The 20047-nt window shown below is 42.3% G+C and overlaps 2 protein-coding genes across 3 annotated transcripts; one reads left to right on the top strand and one right to left on the bottom strand.

The window, feature by feature from the left end:
- Window positions 1-12769: 12769 nt before the first annotated feature.
- LOC111898445 (pentatricopeptide repeat-containing protein At3g53700, chloroplastic) lies at window positions 12770-15273 on the top strand. Its single transcript, XM_023894352.3, has one exon. The coding sequence runs from the start codon at window positions 12984-12986 to the stop codon at window positions 15150-15152; it is 2169 nt and encodes a 722-aa protein (XP_023750120.1). The 5' UTR covers window positions 12770-12983; the 3' UTR covers window positions 15153-15273.
- A 2934-nt stretch (window positions 15274-18207) lies between these two features.
- LOC111898446 (uncharacterized) lies at window positions 18208-19711 on the bottom strand. 2 transcript variants are annotated; one of them, XM_023894354.3, is made up of 2 exons: window positions 18557-19711; window positions 18208-18488 (listed from the first exon to the last, which is right to left on the bottom strand). In XM_023894354.3, the coding sequence occupies exon 1, from the start codon at window positions 19558-19560 to the stop codon at window positions 18586-18588; it is 975 nt and encodes a 324-aa protein (XP_023750122.1). In that variant the 5' UTR covers window positions 19561-19711; the 3' UTR covers window positions 18208-18488; window positions 18557-18585. The 2 variants fall into 2 exon arrangements, with proteins under 2 accessions (XP_023750122.1, XP_023750121.1); XM_023894353.3 differs by having other exon boundaries at window positions 18561-19709.
- Window positions 19712-20047: the final 336 nt, after the last annotated feature.

The raw sequence follows: 20047 nt of genomic DNA, 5'->3' as shown, positions 1-20047 counted from the left end.
TAAGTCAATAATCCTTGTTGACTAAACTCGTTGAGTTCGTCTAGGTGACTCGTCGAGTTCCTCCTATTCTCAGAAAAGTCGAGAGATCTCAACCCAACTCGTCGAGTTGTCTCATCAACTTGTCGAGTCTGTAACGCATCCAGACCATCGGGGTAAACCCTGACCGACTCGTCAAGTTGGCTCATCAACTCGTCGAGTCCCTTAGTCCATTTTCTCATTCAGACATTTTAAGGCAGAGTTACAACCCAAACTCTAGATCTAGCCTCCCAAGGCTGAGAAACCAAGTAAAGCTACAAGCTTTACATCCCTGCATGGCACTTAAGGCTTGAAGTGCCAAAACAAGTTCCATTTAGGTTCTTAAGCACAAAAGCTCTCCTCTAGCTTGATAAAGCTTGGACCTTTTGGGCTTAAGGGACCTCATGAGGTCCAGATCTGAAGTTTCCATCTCATGACATTTTCAAGTGACTCAATAACCAAAGGATGGATGGGAGAAAACCCTAAAACTCCCACGAATGAGATCTAACAAGAGAAATGGTCAAGATGGTAGCTTTTTACCTCCAACAAAAGCTAATCACTAAAGAACTTTGGATCCAAAAGTCCATCCTCGATCCAATCCATGTTCCTCTCCTAATCTCCTTCCAAAAATGCACAAAAACACTCAAATTAATTATAACGACCCAATTTTCAAGTCCAAAATTTCCATTTTAAATAAATACTTTGCAAAACATTTATGAATAAACATCGTTTGATCATATCATTTCATACAACATTTTTCGTGTCTGAAAAACAAAGCTTGAAAACTTCCATAATGTCAGAGTACAAATCCCAAAACAATCTCATAGTGCGGAAAACGAAGTGTGCGTATGATGTTCCGCTACCGCGCCAGCTCCTTCCCCTTCGATGAAGACGTACCTGAAACCAAAACTGAAAACTATAAGCACGAAGCTTAGTGAGTTCCCCCATCATACCACATACCATACAATCACATACATACATACTGCCAGGCAATTTTGGGGTGCCCGACCTACCCGGTACGGCCATTCTGGGGTGCCGACCTACCCATGTGGCCATTCTGAGTGTCGTCCTACCCGTCTCAAGCCATTCTGGGTGCTGACCAACCCATGTAAAGCTGTTTTGGGGTGCTGACTACCCTTCGGTCCTAACAACCGAACCTCGGGGACTATTCCACCCCTTACTACTACTACTATCACATATCATAGCATAACATATTATCAGGCATATCTGGGGTGCCTGAGCTACCCTTTGGTCCTAACAACCGAACTCGAGGACTATTCCCTTCGTACTACCACTAACGCATAAACCAAATCATGCCATCATATAAACATATCATCACATATTGTCAGACGTATCTAGGGTGTCCGACTACCCTTCGGTCCTAACAACCGAACTCTACTATTCTCACATATAACATATCATGCTAGTATATAACATATCAGGTAGTAGCAAACCTAGATGATATCACAAAGACAATCATCTAACATACAACTCCTACCAGTGGACCGGCATTGTGGCCATAGACCCACCGCTACTGGTAGGTAACTCACCTCGTAGTAGTTGCTAATCTGCATGGGAATCCTCTGACTACTGCCGCTGCTGCTCTGGAAATCCTCCGGCTATAATTCCCACAAAACACTTAGTCATACACTGCTAACTATTCTTAGGGTAAAATGATCATTTTACCCTTGAGACCAAGTCCATGTCAAAGTCAAAGTCAACTTCCAGTTGACCTGACTCGCTGAGTTGGCTCGCCAACTCACTGAGTCCCTATCCATCCATTGTCTTCATACCCGTCTCTACTCGTCGAGTTAGTCGATGACTCGACGAGTTTTCCTTCTAATTAAACATCGACTGAATCTTCATCCGACTCGCCGAGTTGTATGAGCAACTCTTCGAGTTCATCTTCAATTGATCAACAGGTCCTATCCTTGACTCGCCGAGTTGCATGAGCAACTCGTCAAGTTCATCTTCATCCATAAGAAGATTGCCTTCGACTCGCCGAGTCTGCTCATGCACTCGTCGAGTCACATGAATTTCCAGAACATTGACTTATTCCAGAATGTTGGGTCACTCCCTGGGTCTCCCTAAAACCTTCCCACACTCGACTAGGTCCTTTTGTCCCACAACTGACATGGGACAAAACCTTGGACTCGCCGAATCCAAGAATGGACTCGTTGAGTCTGCTACATACTTTCACTAAATCTTCCATTTCTGATGTACAACTCTTGATCAAAGGATAGATCTATGCTTCTATAATCAATCTAGCATGTAAAGTTACAACCTTTACGTGCTTGCATGGGACTTTGAGCTCAAAAGGTCCTAAAACAAGCCCTTACAATGCATGGGGCCTTCTTTGAGGGCACAAGCCACTCCTTTCTGCCTTGTAACTCTTGTAAGGGCCTAGATCTGAAACATCAACCTCCAACCATGCTTGCAATCATGGTTGGTGACCAAAATGGCTTAGAAAAGCCCTAGAACTCCACAAAATGGGATCTATCAAAAGAACAAGCAAGGTATAGACTTTATACCTTCTGTAGCCTGCAAATGATGCTAAAAAACGGATCCTTCTAGCCTTCTCTTGATCCTTCAAGCTTTTCCTTCCTTCCTTGGAGCACAAAGTCACCAAAATCACTCCAAATGCCTTAGATTGCTTCAATAACGGCTAGGGTTTTCTATGGGGGGGTCTTCTGGGAGCAAATGGGACGAAGGAGGCCAAGTTAAGGTGTTTAAATAGGGTGCAAACCCTAGGATTAGGGTTTTTGTCCAGACAGGGCCTACTCGCCGAGTTCGGGACCCGACTCGTCGAATCCATTGCTTAAACCCTGCGTCTCATCCCGCTTCTACTCGGCGAGTTTGTCCTTCAACTCGCGAGTCCAAGGCCAAAATGCAAAATATTTTAAAGAATTTAATAGAAGAATACGTACCAAGAACCAGGTGCTACAAATCTCCCCCACTTATTTTAGACTTCGTCCTCGAAGTCTGCTGCTCGATCCTGAAACAGCTCGGGGAAATGCTCCATCATCTCTTCCGCCGGCTCCCAAGTCCACTCCGACCCCTTTCGGTGCTGCCATTGTACCTTCACGAGTTCCACTCTTGTGTTCCTCAAATCCTTCGACTTCTGGTCGAGGATTGCCACCGGTCGCTTAATGTAGTTCAGGCTGCCATCAACCTAAATGTCCTCCAAAGGCACCACTGCGGTGTCGTCCACCAGGCACTTCCGCGGTTGAGAATCATGGAAAGTGATGTGTATCTGACTGAGCTCAGCTGGCAAATCCAGCCTATACGCCACCTTGCCCACCCGGGCTATAACCCTGAACGGTCTGATATACCTGGGGCCCAACTTGCCCCGCTTCCTGAATTGAATAACACCCTTCCATGGCGATACTTTCAGAAGAACCATATCCCCGACCTGGAACTCCAGGTGTGATCGGCGCTTATCGACATAACTTTTATGCCGACTCTGAGTAGTCTGCAGTCTGCTGCGAACCTGCTGAATCAATCACGTGGTCTTGAGCACCACCTTGGTACTCCCGATGACTCGCTGACCGACCTCACCCCAACAAATTGGGGTCATGCACTTCCTCCCGTAGAGCATCTCAAAAGGAGGGCGGTCAATACTCGCGTGGTAGCTGTTGTTATACGAAAATTCCGCTAATGGAAGATATGTATCCCAACTACCACCGAAATCTAAGACACATGCCCGAAGCATGTCCTCGAGAGTCTAGATAGTCCTCTCGCTCTGCCCGTCCGTCTGGGGGTGGAAAGCGGTGCTGAAATGGAGACGAGTACCCATCTCGTCCTTAAACCGCTTCCAAAACCTGGAAGTAAAACGAACGTCTCGGTCCGATACTACCGAAACTGGCACTCCATGTCGTGCCACCACCTCGTGCACATAGATATCGGCCAGCTTCTCGACCGATATGCTTTCCTGAATCGGTATGAAATGCGTGCTCTTGGTCAATCGATCCACTATGACCCTTATCGAATCAACTCCACGTGTGGTCATGGGAACCGTAGTGATAAAATCCATCGTGATGTCTTCCCATTTCCACAGCGGGATATCCAATGGCTGCATCTTGCCGTGTGGTCTCTGGTGTTCGGCCTAGACCTTCCTGCAGGTCAAGCACCACTCCACGTACCACGCCACATCCCGCTTCATGCAGGGCCACCAATAATCCAGACGAAGATCCCTATACATCTTCGTCGCCCCGGGATGAATAGAGAATCGAGATTTGTGTGCCTCCTCCATCAAAACCTGGCGTACGCCCCCGTGGTATGGCACCCACACCCTACGGTGTAGTGTCAGTAATCCTCTGCTGTCATAGTCGAAGGAGGAAACCTACCCCACAATCCGCTCACTCTTCCGATGTTCCTCCTTCATGGCCTCCTGCTGGGCCTCCCGAATCTGCTCCAAAAGCGGAGTCACCACCGTCATCCTCAGGCAGATATCCCTAATCGGTGCTGCCTTGCGGCCAAGCGGGTCGGCCACCACATTGGCCTTCCCCAGATGGTAAAGGATCTCACAATCGTAATCCTTTACCACGTCCATCCACCGACGCTGCCTCATGTTTAGATTCGGCTGATCCATGAGGTACCTCAAGCTCTTATGGTCTGTGTAGATGGTACAACGAACCCAATAGAGGTAATGACGCCAAATCTTGAGGGCGAACACAACAGCCCCCAGCTCCAAATCATGTGTCGGGTAATTCGACTCGTGAGGCTTCAGCTGCCTCGACGCGTAGGTGATGACATGCCCTCTCTACATCAGCACTGTGCCCAACCCTGAGATGGACACATCGCAGTACACAACAAAATCCTCCATGCCCTCTGGCAGGGCTAAGATTGGCGCCTCGCATAATCTCTGTCTCAGAGTCTCGAATGCGGCCTGCTGCTCAGGCCCCCAGCGAAAGACCACGACCTTCCTCGGTAGCCTGGTCAAGGGTACGACTATCTTGGAGAAATCCTGGATGAATCTCCGAAAGTAGCCGGCTAATCCTAGGAAACTTCGAATTTCGGATGGAGACTTCGGAACCTCCCATCTCATCACGGCCTCCACTTTGGCCGGGTCCACTGAAATCCCGTTCTGGTTGACGAGATGTCCAAGGAACTGTACCTCGTGCAACCAGAACTCACACTTGGAGAACTTAGCATACAAGTTCTCCCTCCTCAAAGTCTCCAGAACCTCCCGCAGATGCTCCTCGTTCTCATCCTGCATCTTGGAGTAAACCAAGATGTCATCAATAAACACTATCACAGACCAGTCTAACATCAGTCTACACACGCGATTCATGAGGTCCACGAACGCGGCAAGAACATTGGTGAGCCCAAAGGGCATCACTACAAACTCATAGTGGCCATAATGCATCCGAAACGCGGTCTTCTGCACATCCTCCTCTCTGACCCTCATCTGGTGATATCCTGAACGCAGATCAATCTTGGAGAACCAAGATGCTCCCTGTAGCTGGTCAAAGAGGTCATCAATCCTCGGGAGTGGGTAATGGTTCTTCACTGTTACCTTGTTTAGCTCCCGATAATCTATACACATCCGATGTGACCCGTCCTTCTTCTTCACAAACAGAATCAGGGCTCCCCAGGATGAACTACTCGGTCTAATGAATCCCTTGTCTATCAGCTCCTGCAGCTGTGTAGACAACTCCTGCATCTCAGGAGGAGCCAACCAATACGGTGCCTTGGCTATCGGAGCCGCACAAAGGACTAGGTCGATCCTGAACTCCACCTGTCACTGCGGAGGTATCCCAGGAAGCTCCTCTGGGAACACATCTGCATAATCTCGCACCACCGGAACCTCGCTCACCGTCGCCTTACCCGCCTCTCGGGTGTCCATAACATACGCGACATATCCTGCGCAACCATGCCGAAGGTAGCGCCTAGCTCTCGCTGCTGAACATACCACTGGCCCTCGTTGTGGCCTCTCGCCCTGAACTACCAACTTTCCCCCACTTGGGGTCCTGATCTGCACCATCTGATGTGCGTAATCTATCACCGCCCCATTGGGGCTCAACCAATCCATGCCTATGATCACCTTGTTCCCTCTCAACGGAATAGGAACTAGGTCTACCAGATAGCGCTCCTCGAATAATCTCAACACACAATCTCGAAATATCGATGATGCTCACATCGATCGGTCATTAGCAATCTCTACCTCTAAAGGGCAATCCAACATGCCCGAAGGCTCAGAAAACTTCTTGCTAAGTGCAAGAGAGACAAATGATCGGGTAGCGCCCGAGTCAAACAATACTTGCACCGGTATACCGTTCACATGGAACGATCCTAAGCAGAGCACATACATCATATATCAAAATCACAGCAGCGACTCATAGAACATAAATAAGAGATCATACCTATCACCACTTCGGGTGCAGTGCGTGCCTCCTCGGCCGTCAGCTGAAATGCCCGACTCCTCACCACTGGAGCCTCTGCCTTGCCCTGCCGGCCATCTGTAATCCGCAGGGTCGCTAGAGCTGGCGCCTTCACTGGTGCTGCTGCTATCAACTGGGGGCAGTTGGCCTTCTTATGGCCCCTCTGGTTGCAGTGGAAACACAACAACTCAGATGTTTGAATAACAGGTGCAGGGGCGGTACAATCTCTGCTGAAGTGCCCCGTCTTGCCGCACTTGTAGCAGCCCGATGATCCCAATCTGCACGTCCACTCATGTGGCCTGCCGCATTTCCTGCAGCGGCCCTATCCTGACTGGCCTTTCGGCCTACCATCTGATCCCTTGGGCTTCTTCCCCGAAGCCCCTGTCGTCTGCCCCTCCTCTACCTTCCTCTTCCGGACATGCTCCAGATCGATCTCCCTCTCCCTTTCCCTGGCAATCATGGAATCCAGGGTAGGGCAAACTGAAAAACTAACATGATCCCGAATGTCGGCTTGCAGCATGTCGTGATAGCGGGTCCTCCTCATATCCTCATCCCCGGCATATTGGGGCACCAGCAATGACCTCCCGGAACTTGGCGGTGATCTCCACCACAGTCTCCATAGTCTGCCTCGTGTCCAAAAACTCCCTGGCCAGCTGCTGAAGCTCTACAGCTGGTGCAAACTCTGCTCGGAACCGGGTCACAAAATCTGACCATATCATAGCCTCAACAGCCGAGGCTCCTAGAGAGTCACCAACCGACTCCCACCAATCCCTAGCCCAGTCCCTCAAACATCCTACTGCAAATTGTACCTTCGACCCCTCGGGGCAGAAGTTGGTCAACTGCGCAGACTCAATGTCTGCGATCCATCGTCTAGTCACAATGGGGTCCTTCGCCCCGTGAAAATCCGGTGCACCGCTGCCCCTGAAGTCCTTAAAGGACAGTGTGCGGGATCCCGACTGGCCAGACGCCATATCACTCCTGAACGCCCTAAGGCGATCCTCCATCAGCTCAACTATCCCTTCCTTGATCGACCCGAAGATGATAGGGGTCGACTCAAGGATGCCTCTCGCGTAGCCTCTCATCTACTGGCTCAAAACCTGATCCCGAACCCGATCCCTCTCCTGAACTTCCAACTGTTGGCCTCGGACGTAGTACCACCATTCTTCAAATACATAATAACAACCGTTAGTGATACTGATACATCTTGAGGGATCACCTCCTCTACAAGTTCCCTAGTCTTGTCTCGGCCTTCCTCAGTTCGGGTACAGATCCTCTGCTTTCAGTAGTACGGGCTCATACTACCTTCCACATCTATCCATACCTTCCTCGAGGACTGCCTTGACTCCACCAGATCCCTTTTACCACTGCTGATCACTGCTATCCTCATCCTAGGCTTACCCTAGGGAAAATATGTGACTCCACCTAATCCGGTCCTCAACTGCTGAAGGCCTCCTTGTAATGCCAATTAGTCATTACCTGAATACCATCACATGCAGTGAGGCTCGGATAATCCTTCAAGTAAAAGAATCGTCCCTACAACGCTTAGACTCAAACGAGAGCTACGCAATAGGGTCAAATCCAGCACTCTGAGATTATTCAACCCTAACCGCATGTGACGTGACGTATTCACCTAATGGCTGACTCCCATCACTCAGAGTCCCACAAAGCACAAAGCAAGCAGCATTTGGATGTAGGAAAACTACTCAAGCGAATCTCTTCTCATAATGAGAGACTGCACTAGCATGCAATGCTAAGCTCATACTATCAGGCATAACCTACACAGGCTATCCTACTGATGTCTACTCAATACTAGCATGCAATTCTCATAAGCTGAAGCACATAAAGCAGGCACATAAGGCATCATTCCTAGATCCTTAGTCCTATTCTAGCATGTTATTCTACTGAAACTGATAAACATAGCATAACATTGTATGGGTACTTTAGGGAATACTTACTTGAGCTCGGCCGGTCGCGCACATCACACACTTGTTCTTTCTCAAAAACTCTTCTGTCTTATTCTTTAGAAAACCCTTTTCTTATAAAATCTTTTAATCCCTCGATTTGAGTCTAGAAACCCCCGAAGGTGTGTCCGAATCCCTTAAATCAGGGCTCTGATACCATCTTGTAACGACCCAATTTTCACGTCCAAAAATTTCATTTTTAAATAAATACTTTGCAAAACATTTGTGAATAAACATCATTTGATCATATCATTTCATAAAACATTTTTCGTTTCTGAAAACCAAAGCTTGAAAACTTCCATAATGTCAGAGTACAAATCCCAGAACAATCTCATAGTGCGGAAAACGAAGTGTGTGTATGATGTGCCGCTACCGCGCCAGCTCCTTCCCCTTCGATGAAGAGGTACCTAAAACCAAAACTGAAAACTGTAAGCATGAAGCTTAGTGAGTTCCCCCATCGTACCACATACCATACAATCACATACATACTGCCAGGCAATTTTGGGGTGCCCGACCTACCCGGTACGGCCATTCTGGGGTGCCGACCTACCCATGCGGCCATTCTGAGTGTCGTCCTACCTGTCTCAAGCCATTTTGGGTGCTGACCAACCCATGTCAAGCTGTTCTGGGGTGCTGACTACCCTTCGGTCCTAACAACCGAACCTTGGGGACTATTCCACCCCCTACTACTACTACTACTATCACATATCATAGCATAACAAATTATCAGGCATATCTGGGGTGCCTGAGCTACCCTTTGGTCCTAACAACCTAACTTGGGGACTATTCCCTTCCTACTACCACTAACGCATAAACCAAATCATGCCAGCATATAAACATATCATCATATATTGTCAGACGTATCTGGGGTGTCCAACTACCCTTCGGTCCTAACAACCGAACTCTACTATTCTTGCATATAACATATCATGCTAGCATATAACATATCAGGTAGTAGCAAACCTAGATGATATCACAAAGACAATCATCTAACATACAACTCCTAGCGGTAGGCCGGCATTGTGCCCATAGACCCACCGCTACTGGAAGGTAACTCACCTCATAGTAGCTGTTGATCTGCGCAGGAATCCTCTGACTGCTGCCGCTGCTGCTCTGGAACTCCTCTGGCTATAATTCCCACAAAACACTTAGTCATACACTGCTAACTGTTCTTAGGGTAAAATGACCATTTTACCCCTGAGACCAAGTCCAAGTCCAAGTCAAAGTCGACTTCCAGTTGACCTGACTCGCCGAGTTGGCTCGCCAACTCGCCGAGTCCTATCCATCCATTGTCTTCATACCCGTCTCTACTCGTCGAGTTAGGCGATGACTCGACGAGTTTTCCTTCTAATTGAACATCGACTGAATCTTCATCCGAATCGCCGAGTTGTATGAGCAACTCGTCGAGTTCATCTTCAACTGATCAGCAAGTCTTGTCCTTGAGTCGCCGAGTTGCATGAGCAACTCGTCGAGTTCATCTTCATCCATAAGAAGATTGCCTTGGACTCGCCAAGTCTGCTCATGCACTCACCGAGTCCCATGAATTTCCAGAACATTGGCTTAGTCCAGAACGTTGGGTCACTCCCCGGGACTCCCTAAAACCTTCCCACACTCGACTGGGTCCTTTTGACCCACAATTGACATGGGACAAAACCTTGGACTCACCGAGTCCAAGAATGGACTCGTTGAGTCTGCCACATACTTTCACTAAATCTTCCATTTCTGATGTACAACTCTTGATCAAAGGATAGATCTATGCTTCTATAATCAATCTAGCACGTAAAGTTACAACCTTTACGTGCTTGCATGGGACTTTGAGCTCAAAAGGTCCTAAAACAAGCCCTTACAATGCATGGGGGATTCTTTGAGTGCAAAAGCCACTCCTTTCTGCCTTGTAACTCTTCTAAGGGCCTAGATCCGAAACATCAACCTCCAACCATGCTTGCAATCATGGTTGGTGACCAAAATGGCTTAGAAAAGTCCTATAACTCCACAAAATGGGATCTATCAAAAGAACAAGCAAGGTATAGACTTTATACCTTCTGTAGACTGCAAATGATGCTAAAAAAATGGATCCTTCTAGCCTTCTCTTGATCCTTCAAGATTTTCCTTCCTTCCTTGGAGCACAAAGTCACCAAAATCACTCCAAATGCATTAGATTGCTTCAATAACGGCTAGGGTTTGCTATGGGGGTCTTTTGGGAGCAAATGGGACGAAGGAGGCCAAGTTAAGGTGTTTAAATAGGGTGCAAACCCTCGGATTAGGGTTTTTGTCCAGACAGGGCCTACTCGCCGAGTCTGGGACCCGACTCGTCGAGTCCATTGCTTAAACCCCGTGTCTCATCCCGCTTTTACTCAGCGAGTTTGTCCTTCAACTCGCCGACTCCAAGGCCAAAATGCAAAATATTTTAAAGAATTTAATAGAAGAATACGTACTAAGAACCAGGTGCTACATTAATCTCTGTCTCTCTCACAACGAGTGGAACTGGTCTAGGGTTTCTCACAGAGCGTTAAGGTGACAAGGGAGGCAGATATGAGGCTTAAGGTCCTTTAAATAGGACACTAACCCTGAAAATTAGTCTTTCATCAAACAGCTCCAACTCGTCGAGTTAGTCCCTCCAGCTCGTCGTGTTGATCATTAAACCCACGCGGCCAAATCCGTCCCTACTCGACGAGTTGGGGCCTCCAACTCGTCGAGTTGCTCAATTCACAAGCATTCAAATTAATAAAATATAATACCTGGGAGTCAGGATGTTACATTTTGAAGGCCACGTCGTAGTGAAGCCTCACCACGACATGGTGATGAGTTTTGGGCCATGGGGTTTAATGAACCACCATGACGTGGTGATTTAGCCGAGTTGTAGTGGTGGCTGTTGGGGAAAACCCTAAAGTTTAAGGGTTGAGCCTCCATCACTCCAAATCGTTCCTTGCAAACCCTAGATCCATTGTGTTTTTGGCCTTAAAGTGTATGTATTTGGTTCCTGTGAAGGAAGAAGGTGGTGGAAGAACACATTAGGAGTCCAAGACAAAGAAGATCCAAAAGTTTACCTTCCTCTAGCATCTCAAGAAGGTATAAAGTCTTCATATTTATGAGTTAATGGATGAATCTATGGATTTTGCCCACTTTTCTCTATGTCTTGCTCCCTTGGATGGTTGATGTTCATAAAGCTTGCAACTTTATGAATCTCTAGTACATTTGGAGCATTTCTCTCTTTGGATCTAGTTTAGAATTGAGTTTTGAGGCCATGCATGGAATCTTGGCCTTTTGCCCTATTTTTGACCTAATAAGATTTTAAGACATGCTTGTTTGAAAAGCACCGATTTTTATGGTGTGTTTGGTGTTAGAGACTCTTTTGAAGCTTTTGGTCAAGTAACCTTTTGGATTGGATGATTATTGCTTAAGCCATGAAGTGTTTTGGATCTTAAATTTGAGATCTATACATTATGGAGGGTTCTATTGGATAAAGTTGGAAACTTTATCCATCTAGACCCTTTTTTCGAACCAAAGACCCTTTGGAACCGAAGAAAGTGGCTGAATGCATTAAGCTGCTGAAAACCCTGTTACCACGACGTGGTGGCAGGGCAGGTCGCGACTATTTTGTTGTATTCCACACCACGACGTGGTACAAGGGTACCACGACATGGTGGTCAGTTGAGTTGACTTTTCTTGACCTTTTTGACCGTTTGACTTAGTTTGACCCAAAGGGTATTTTGGATTATATTTAAGAATTTGTCTTTTGATGGTTAGGCATCGGTTAGAGCTAAGATTCAGAGTTGGGACCTCATTAGCTTTTGTTCAGATTCTGTGGTGAGTCTTCCTAACTGTGTTTAGTGGGTCGAAGGCACCAATGCCGACCCATGGTTTATTATGATAAGATGCTAGATGTTCGTGTGACTTTCGCATGTGTATGTGTTAGTATGCTTAGTGGGTGGGGCCCGATGGATATTTTGTATGCTATTACTTGTTATAATTGTATGTATGTATGTTGGGCGAGGCCCGTTATGCGAATTAGGGTAGGGCCCGTTATACTCGGTGGGCGGGGCCTGTTATGCGAGTTAGGGCAGGGCCTACTATACTCTGTTGGCGGGACCCATATTATGAGTTAAGGCGGGGCCTGTTATACTCATCGTCCATTATACGTGTGGAATGTGGTATTTGGGGGAAACTCACTAAACTTCGTGCTTACGGTTTTCAGTTTATGTTTCAGATACTTCTGGTGCAAACGGGAAGAGTTCGGGGTAATTGCAGTGCACACACGATATAGTTCTACATTTTCATGATAACTCTGATAATTTGTGATGTTTTGATACACTTGATCTTTTATGAGAATTATGTTGATGTTTTAAGATAATGTTTTATTAATTGAAAAATGAAACTTTTTTGGAACCTTACAAGTTGATATTTAGTTTGAGGGATTCGAGTATCTATCTCAAAATAACGTTCTTTTAAGAAAATGGTTTCTAATACAAGAAAAAGGTGAGCAATCGACTGGGTTAGGGTTCTGTCGCTACTCTACTCGTCACTTCCCTTGTCCGCCATCAATCCTTAACATTTCGAGAACACATTGATACCTGTAAGTGATTTAATGGTCTACACCAGTTGCAAGTGCTCATGAGTGCCTTCCATGATTGCCAAGCTCCCATATTTGAAACTTCCTGGCAGAATTTCGTTAGGGGCTCACTTAAATGCATATCTTTCTTCAGTATCTGGTGCCAATTACATCCAAACAAACCCTCGGACTGATCAAAACCCACCGAATTCCGCCGAATATGAAGCCAAAATCCAATCCTTGAAGAGTAAGCTTCATCCCGAAACCTTAATTCATATACTGTCTTCCACAAACGATTTGAATTCTTCTTTGCGATTGTTCAAATGGGCCTCCCTACAGAACCGGTTTCAAAACACCTCTGATACGTATTATCACATAATTATGAGGTTGGGAATGGCTTCTAGAGTCGATGAAATGGAGGGGTTTTGTAATGAAATGATGAAAGCTCAATTTCCGGAATCAGAACAAGCTCTCTTACGACTACTTGATAACTTCATTACCTATCATAGGCTCGATGAAGCTTTACGGGTTCTTTCTGTACTCAATTCATTCAGCTATAAGCCCTCAATTTCTTTTGTTAATCGCTTATTAGGTGCTCTTGTGGAAGAGAAGAAAGGGCTTAAGTCTATTCTATTTGTATATAAAGAGATGGTGAAAACAAACATTCTTCCATCAATCGAAACCTTGAATCACCTCTTGGAAGCTTTATTTGATGCAGATCGGGTTGATGCAGCTCTAGATCAATATAATCGAATGCAGAAGAAGGGATGCTGCCCAAATAGCCGAACTTATGACATCATGGTAAGTAGTCTTATTGGCAAAAACCTCATGGATGAAGCTCTTCTTGTTTTAAATGAAGTTCTGGATAATGTGTGTGATCTTGAATCGAAGTTCTTTTCCCACATCATACCCTTATTGTTTAAAAACAATCAACACAAAATCGGTCTGAGATTGTTTGAAAAGATGAAAACTTCCAAGATTCTCTCAGATGTATCCATTTATGAGACATTGATACATTATTTCTCCAAGAACTTATCCATGGATGATGCCTTAAATCTTCTCCAGGAGATGATAAATCTTGATTTGAAGCCATCAGATTGTGTGTTTCTTGATTTGGTTAATGGGTTTTGTACATTGAACAAGTTTAACGAGGCAAAAACATTTCTTGAAGATAATCAAGTTACAGAAGCAAATCCATATAATGTTCTTCTTAAATGTTACTGTGAATGTGAATCTGGTAATTTTCTTGAAGCGATTGATTTATTTCAAGAAATGATGAAGAAGAACATAACCAACACTCTTTCATGGAATATTTTCATAAGCCATCTTACCAAGAATCCAACAAGTAATACCCTTTATAAAGCTCTCAGTAGAATGATAGTTTCCGGTTCTACCCCTGATTCCCTCACTTATTCCGCTCTCATTATCGCAAAATGTAACCCAAAAGAAATCAATCATGCCCTCAACTTATTTCACCATGTTCGTGAAGAACATTGGGTCATAGACTCTTCTTCTTACGCCACTCTAATCGAAAACCTCTGCAAAAATAACAAGATTTTAGAGGCCATAGATGTGTTTCACTACATGTCATTAAACAAATGCACGTTAAATCCATCTTCTTTCAGTATTCTGATCATGAGATTATGTCAAAATGGGAAATTAAACAAAGCAATTGACATGATTCCACTTGCTTATTATTCCGGTATGTATTGTTCTAATTCAGATTACAATATCATCCTGAAAAGTCTCTCCAAAATCCCAAAAAAAAACTATCTTTTGATTGTTTTTGCAAGAATGGTGATAGAGGGTTGTTGTCTAGATTCAGAAGGTTATAACGAGCTCATAAAGAGCACAATTGAGCATAATCAAGTGACCAAATGTGGTTTCTTTCTTAATAAAATGGTGGATGAAGGGTTGTGGCCTAGTATGGAAATATTAGAGGATTCGGTTTCATTTTTGGGGCGAAATTGTCATTTGCATATGGTTTTGGAGATGATTAATAAGTTGGTTTGTGAGTATGAAGTGGTGAATCCTAAAATTTATGGGGTATTGATAAATGGTCTTTGGAAAGAAGGGTATAAAGATGAAGGGCGGTGGTTATTGGATGTGATGTTGGAGAAAGGTTGGGTCCCGGATGGTGGGACCCATCGGTTGTTGATTAATTCAGGTGGTAGTGAAATATTGGTGAAAGGTGACACGCAAGATGAAATTGGTAACATACTTTCTGAAGGTTTTGGTGAATGATAATGTCACACAGATGAATAGACAGTCTTGTTCTATGTTTGATATGTATTGGACTGATACTATGTTAATGAGACAAAAATTTACAAATGTTGTTTGTAAAGAATACATGTTTGCATATTTACACATGGGATTATAGATTCATTGAAAAAGTTAGATATTCATAATGTAGTGGATTAAATAACAAATCTTGTCCCTTTTGTTTAACTGATTTTTTAGGTCCTTTTGGAATCTTTTTGTAATTTTGGTCTTTATTTCGTGGTTGTATGGTGCACAAATTCTAGAACTAATACTGTTAATAGATCAAGAACATCGTTGTTGATGGTTCTTTGAAATTTTCTTAGAAGTTTTGCTTGTGATGAACGTTATTGTGAAGGATCCTTATATTCAAATATTATTGAATTACAATATTTTGTTAATTCGGGGTGTTATATGTTAGAGACCAAACATGCAAATTATCTCTAAAATCATATGCAAATGACAATATAAGTTAGAGACCAAACATGCAAATTATCTCAAACCATAGGGACCATTCGTTACTTTGAGTCTTTGACACCTTCATATTTTATGTGAAATTCCGAATAAGTAACAAAGCAAAAATAAGATTGGTGTTTATGAGGATGTCAGCGATGGATAGATAGTAACATTTTGTTTTTGCCAATATTGTCATATGAAGGAAGTAGATGTGGATTGTAAAAGCATCGGATCAAATGATTTACCAAAGTCAAAAGTCAAAAAAAATTAAAAATAAAAAAAATAAAAATAAAAAAAAACTAAGTTTTTGTTTTTTTGCTTGTAAATTTACAAATTAAATTTTCACCACTTTAAATGATAAGGAGTGGTTCAAATGAGAACCAAAAAAGATAAGAACATCTAACTTTAGACGTTTATAAAGGGTTTAGGGTAACCTTAAACCTTAAACCCTAAACCCTAACCCCTAAACCTTAAACCCTTTATAAACACCCTAAACCCTTTATAAACACCTTAAATCTTAAATCCTAAACCCTAAACCCTTTATAAACATCCAAAATTAGAGGTTCTTACGGTTCTTAACCTTTTTTGGTTCTCATTTGAACATTTATCTTAAATAATATTAAACTTATGTTCATATTTTTTTATTATTTGAGTAACACTCGACCCATAAATAAATTTTATGAAAAACTAAACTTATTTTTTATAGTTTCTTTTTCATATTTGAGTAACACTAAGAACTATAAATAAATTTTCTGAAAAGGTATAATAAATATACTTGAGTTCTTTCAGTTGACTGTAAGTATTTTCTCTTGTAGAGGCTCTGATATAAAAATGGTGAAAAAATTTTAAAGTGATGAATACTATGATAAATTTAAAAGTGGTGAAAAAATTTAGGCTATTTTTTCAAGAGTTTATGACGCAATAAAGGCATGTAACTACTTTGAAAACGATTTGGATATTCATAAAAAATTCATGAGAAATTAAATATCCTCCTATTTTTTGTTCTTACATATCCTCATACCCAATGAAATGGTGACATATGCAACATTTGATGCTTATTTAATGAGATTTAATAAACATGACACATGTTATCTTTTAAATTGATAGGAGGATACGTAGGATCAAAAGGTAAGAGGATATTTAATTTCTCAAAATTCATTGATTTCATTTCACTCTTACAACCTTGTGAGAGGATCTTATTGGAAGACTTCGGATCTTCACCGAAAATCCATTGTCAAATACTAGAACTCTCTGCTAAATCATGATGCATTACTCGCTTTCTATGCCATCATCAAAATAGTGTTTGTGTATTAACTTGTTTTGTAGAGTAATGATACATGAAAAACTTCATTAATCGTTCACAAGCTTCAAAGAGACCTATTTGGGATAAATTTGAAAACACAATACTTCATTCTTTCATCTCATATAACAATCCCAATAAAATAAAAAATTTCCATCGCATACTCTATTCCCTTTAGATGTGTGTGGAGAAAGATCTCAAGTAGTTACACAATGAAATTGATATACTCCTATTAGTTTTTATACTGTTATCTTAGTTAAGAATCAAATTAAGATCTTAGATTATTATAAACAAAGAGAACAAGTTTATCATTTTCTCAGATTATGAAACCATATGTGAGTTTTGATAAACTTTATTAACTTTTAAAATATGATAAATTGTGCTCGAGAATTTTGAGTTTACAACAGCCATTCCCACTGTTTTGTCATTTATGTATCTTTTTTTTTTTTTTTTACTTTTGAGCATCGATAACATCTGACATCATTAGTTCTGCAAATCCTTGGGTAGTTAAAAAAAAAAATCCCAAAATAAGTTGTGTATTTTGTTTTTATTATACAATATATTTAGTACACATGTCATGAATAATCAAATTCATTATCATCCAAAAAAGTCAAATATATTGAAAACCAAAAAAAAACACTAAAAATTTATCAAGCCAAAAACTCAAAGTATATGAGAATATCAAATATATCCATTAGACAGATATTACATAAATTATGACCATCTAAAACGGAAATCTTAAAAATTCATAATACTAATTTAAGGAAAAGAGCATTGAAGATAATAGGATTCAAAATGATATAACAAGATTTCAAGAATAATCTACATAAACATATAAAAGATGAAAAACTCATTACAAAGGATACAATAGTGTACATAAACATAAACATATAGTGTCAATGTGTTGGACATATAAAACTTTTATGTGTGTACAAATAAGTTGTTCTTCATAATTCCCATTAATTACATATTCCTTAACAATGTAATTTCATTTTTTTTGTGAAAAAAATACCCAATAATAACATTCTACTTTCAAAAAAAAATCAGGTTACTATACTTTGAAAAATCTACCCAATTATAATAGTAAAAGCTGTGTAAGATTTAACCCTTCTTAACAAAATAGAAAAGTGGTTTCAAGTAAGAAGATGCTACTTGAAAAAAAAAATTCTATCAAATTTACCCTTCAAACAATCAAGAACAAAGGCAACCACAAAAAAGCTAAATATACTTTGACTTGTAGGCAATTTGCAAAATCTTAACCATTATATTTAGGCAAAAAGGGTGTAATCCAAACAACTCATTGTAAAAAAAGGAACAACTAAATTCACTAATCCCAAATGTACAACTAGATTGAAGGCATAAAAAATCTTTCAACAAAAGAGAGCTCACATTCATCATAAAATGGCACATTTTCTCACATATTATATAATCAAGATAAAAACTTTAAGAAAAAAAAATGCTCCTTTACCATAATGAATCACTTTGCTTGTTGCCATAGATCAATCATATCATCACAACCTAATCTCACCAACTATCCAGTAATTTGTGTTGTACATAGAAATTACCTGCAAATATTCAGATGAAATACAGGTTAAATTACTAAAAGATAAACCTTTTTGCAAAAGCTACTTACTTACTAGCTTCAATCTTCAATCTTCTCTTTCAAAGCTTTGGGTTGCTCACAGTGCTTTCCTCAATAGAATGGATCTTTTCTTGAGTCTGTTCATGGCCGATTGATGGAACTACACCATTGACAACCTTCCCCAATTGATCAGTCTTCACAGATCCATTTTCAGAAACAGAATTAGAACTGACCCCTGAACCTTTACCATTAACAACATCTACATCCATTACGACCACTCCATTACCCTGTTCTTGCAGCTTCCTTCCTTTCTCTTTTATCTCCACTGCATTCAAAGCTTCCAAGACCTCATTTGAAGCATCGAGTTTGTTATTCACAACACTAGCATCTACCACCACCGCTGCCGCCACTGGTGTGGCGGCAGTGGCGGCAACGCTGTTGTTTGCAGTGACAACTCTCTTATTAGTTTCAACAGCGATTCTCTTTTCCTTTACCATTAGATACACAACATGATCGAGAGCTTCCCTTGCTCTTTTCTTCGTATAGGCTGCCTCCTTCGATCTCCTCTCGGCTTCTGTAGATGCGGCCACCTCCGCCTTATTCATCGACATGGACGCTATCCTCCCTGCAGCAAATAATAGTCTCGCCGCATTGTTATCGATCGCCCTACCACCAGTCCTAGTCCCGTTTTCCAGTCTATTGAGATTCAAAACAAGCGCGTTAGGGTTTAAACAGGATGAACAAGGGGACGATCCGCGCGAAGATGCGATTGAGCTCACAGGTGGAGAGGAGACGCAGTTAGGGTGAGAGGAAGAGTAGCATTTGTAGCAAACGACGGCGTCAACGGGAGGAGAACGCTCGTAGACGCCGAGACAAGCGGGGCAGAAGTACTGAGTGTGGAGACGGAGGACGCAAGTGGTGCAAAGGCGTCGGAAGTTACCTCGGAGACGGACATTGTGGAGAAGCTTCCGTTCTTCGACGCCGCAGTGGCCGCAGACGGTGGCTAATGTAGGGTGGTTGGTGGTGGTAGTTGGATTCGAGTCTTGCTTCATCATCACTGGCAGATTCTTGGATCAATCATGAACCCTTAACGTATATTGGAATCTGATTGAAGAATTTTAGGGTTTATGGAACGACATGAGGAGTAAAAGAGAAAAGGGGACAAACGCTAAACGGTTCGATTCCAATGCAGAAACCCGGTCCACAGTTCAGTCATATACGAGCGGTGTAACCCGCTGACACCGACAGGATTATGTCTTATTCACATAAAACAATTTGACTTTCTTAAGAAATATTTGAATATCTTGTTGTATTATTATGGGTAAATTACACGGATGGTCCCTGTGGTTTAGGGTAATCTGTGTGTTTCGTCCCTAACAATTTTATTTTAACTCGGACCGTCCTTACTTGATATTTTTGTTGCACGTTTGGTCCATATCCGTTCTAAAAAGACTGATTTACCCTTACTGATTTCTTTTATTCTTTTTTAAATTATTAGATTTTTAAAAAAGTATTAATTAAATATGAACAAAATATATTAAT

This window comes from Lactuca sativa, chromosome 7, assembly GCF_002870075.4.
Source record: "Lactuca sativa cultivar Salinas chromosome 7, Lsat_Salinas_v11, whole genome shotgun sequence".
NCBI lineage: Eukaryota > Viridiplantae > Streptophyta > Magnoliopsida > Asterales > Asteraceae > Lactuca > Lactuca sativa.
Note: the sequence above shows the minus strand (reverse complement) of the source record. Positions and strands in the feature narration are given on the sequence as shown.

Bases quoted from the DNA above. Each gene is read 5' to 3' on its own strand.
- LOC111898445 (XM_023894352.3), top strand. From the start codon at position 12,984: ATGATTGCCAAGCTCCCATATTTGAAACTTCCTGGCAGAATTTCGTTA.
- LOC111898446 (XM_023894354.3), bottom strand. From the start codon at position 19,560: ATGATGAAGCAAGACTCGAATCCAACTACCACCACCAACCACCCTACA.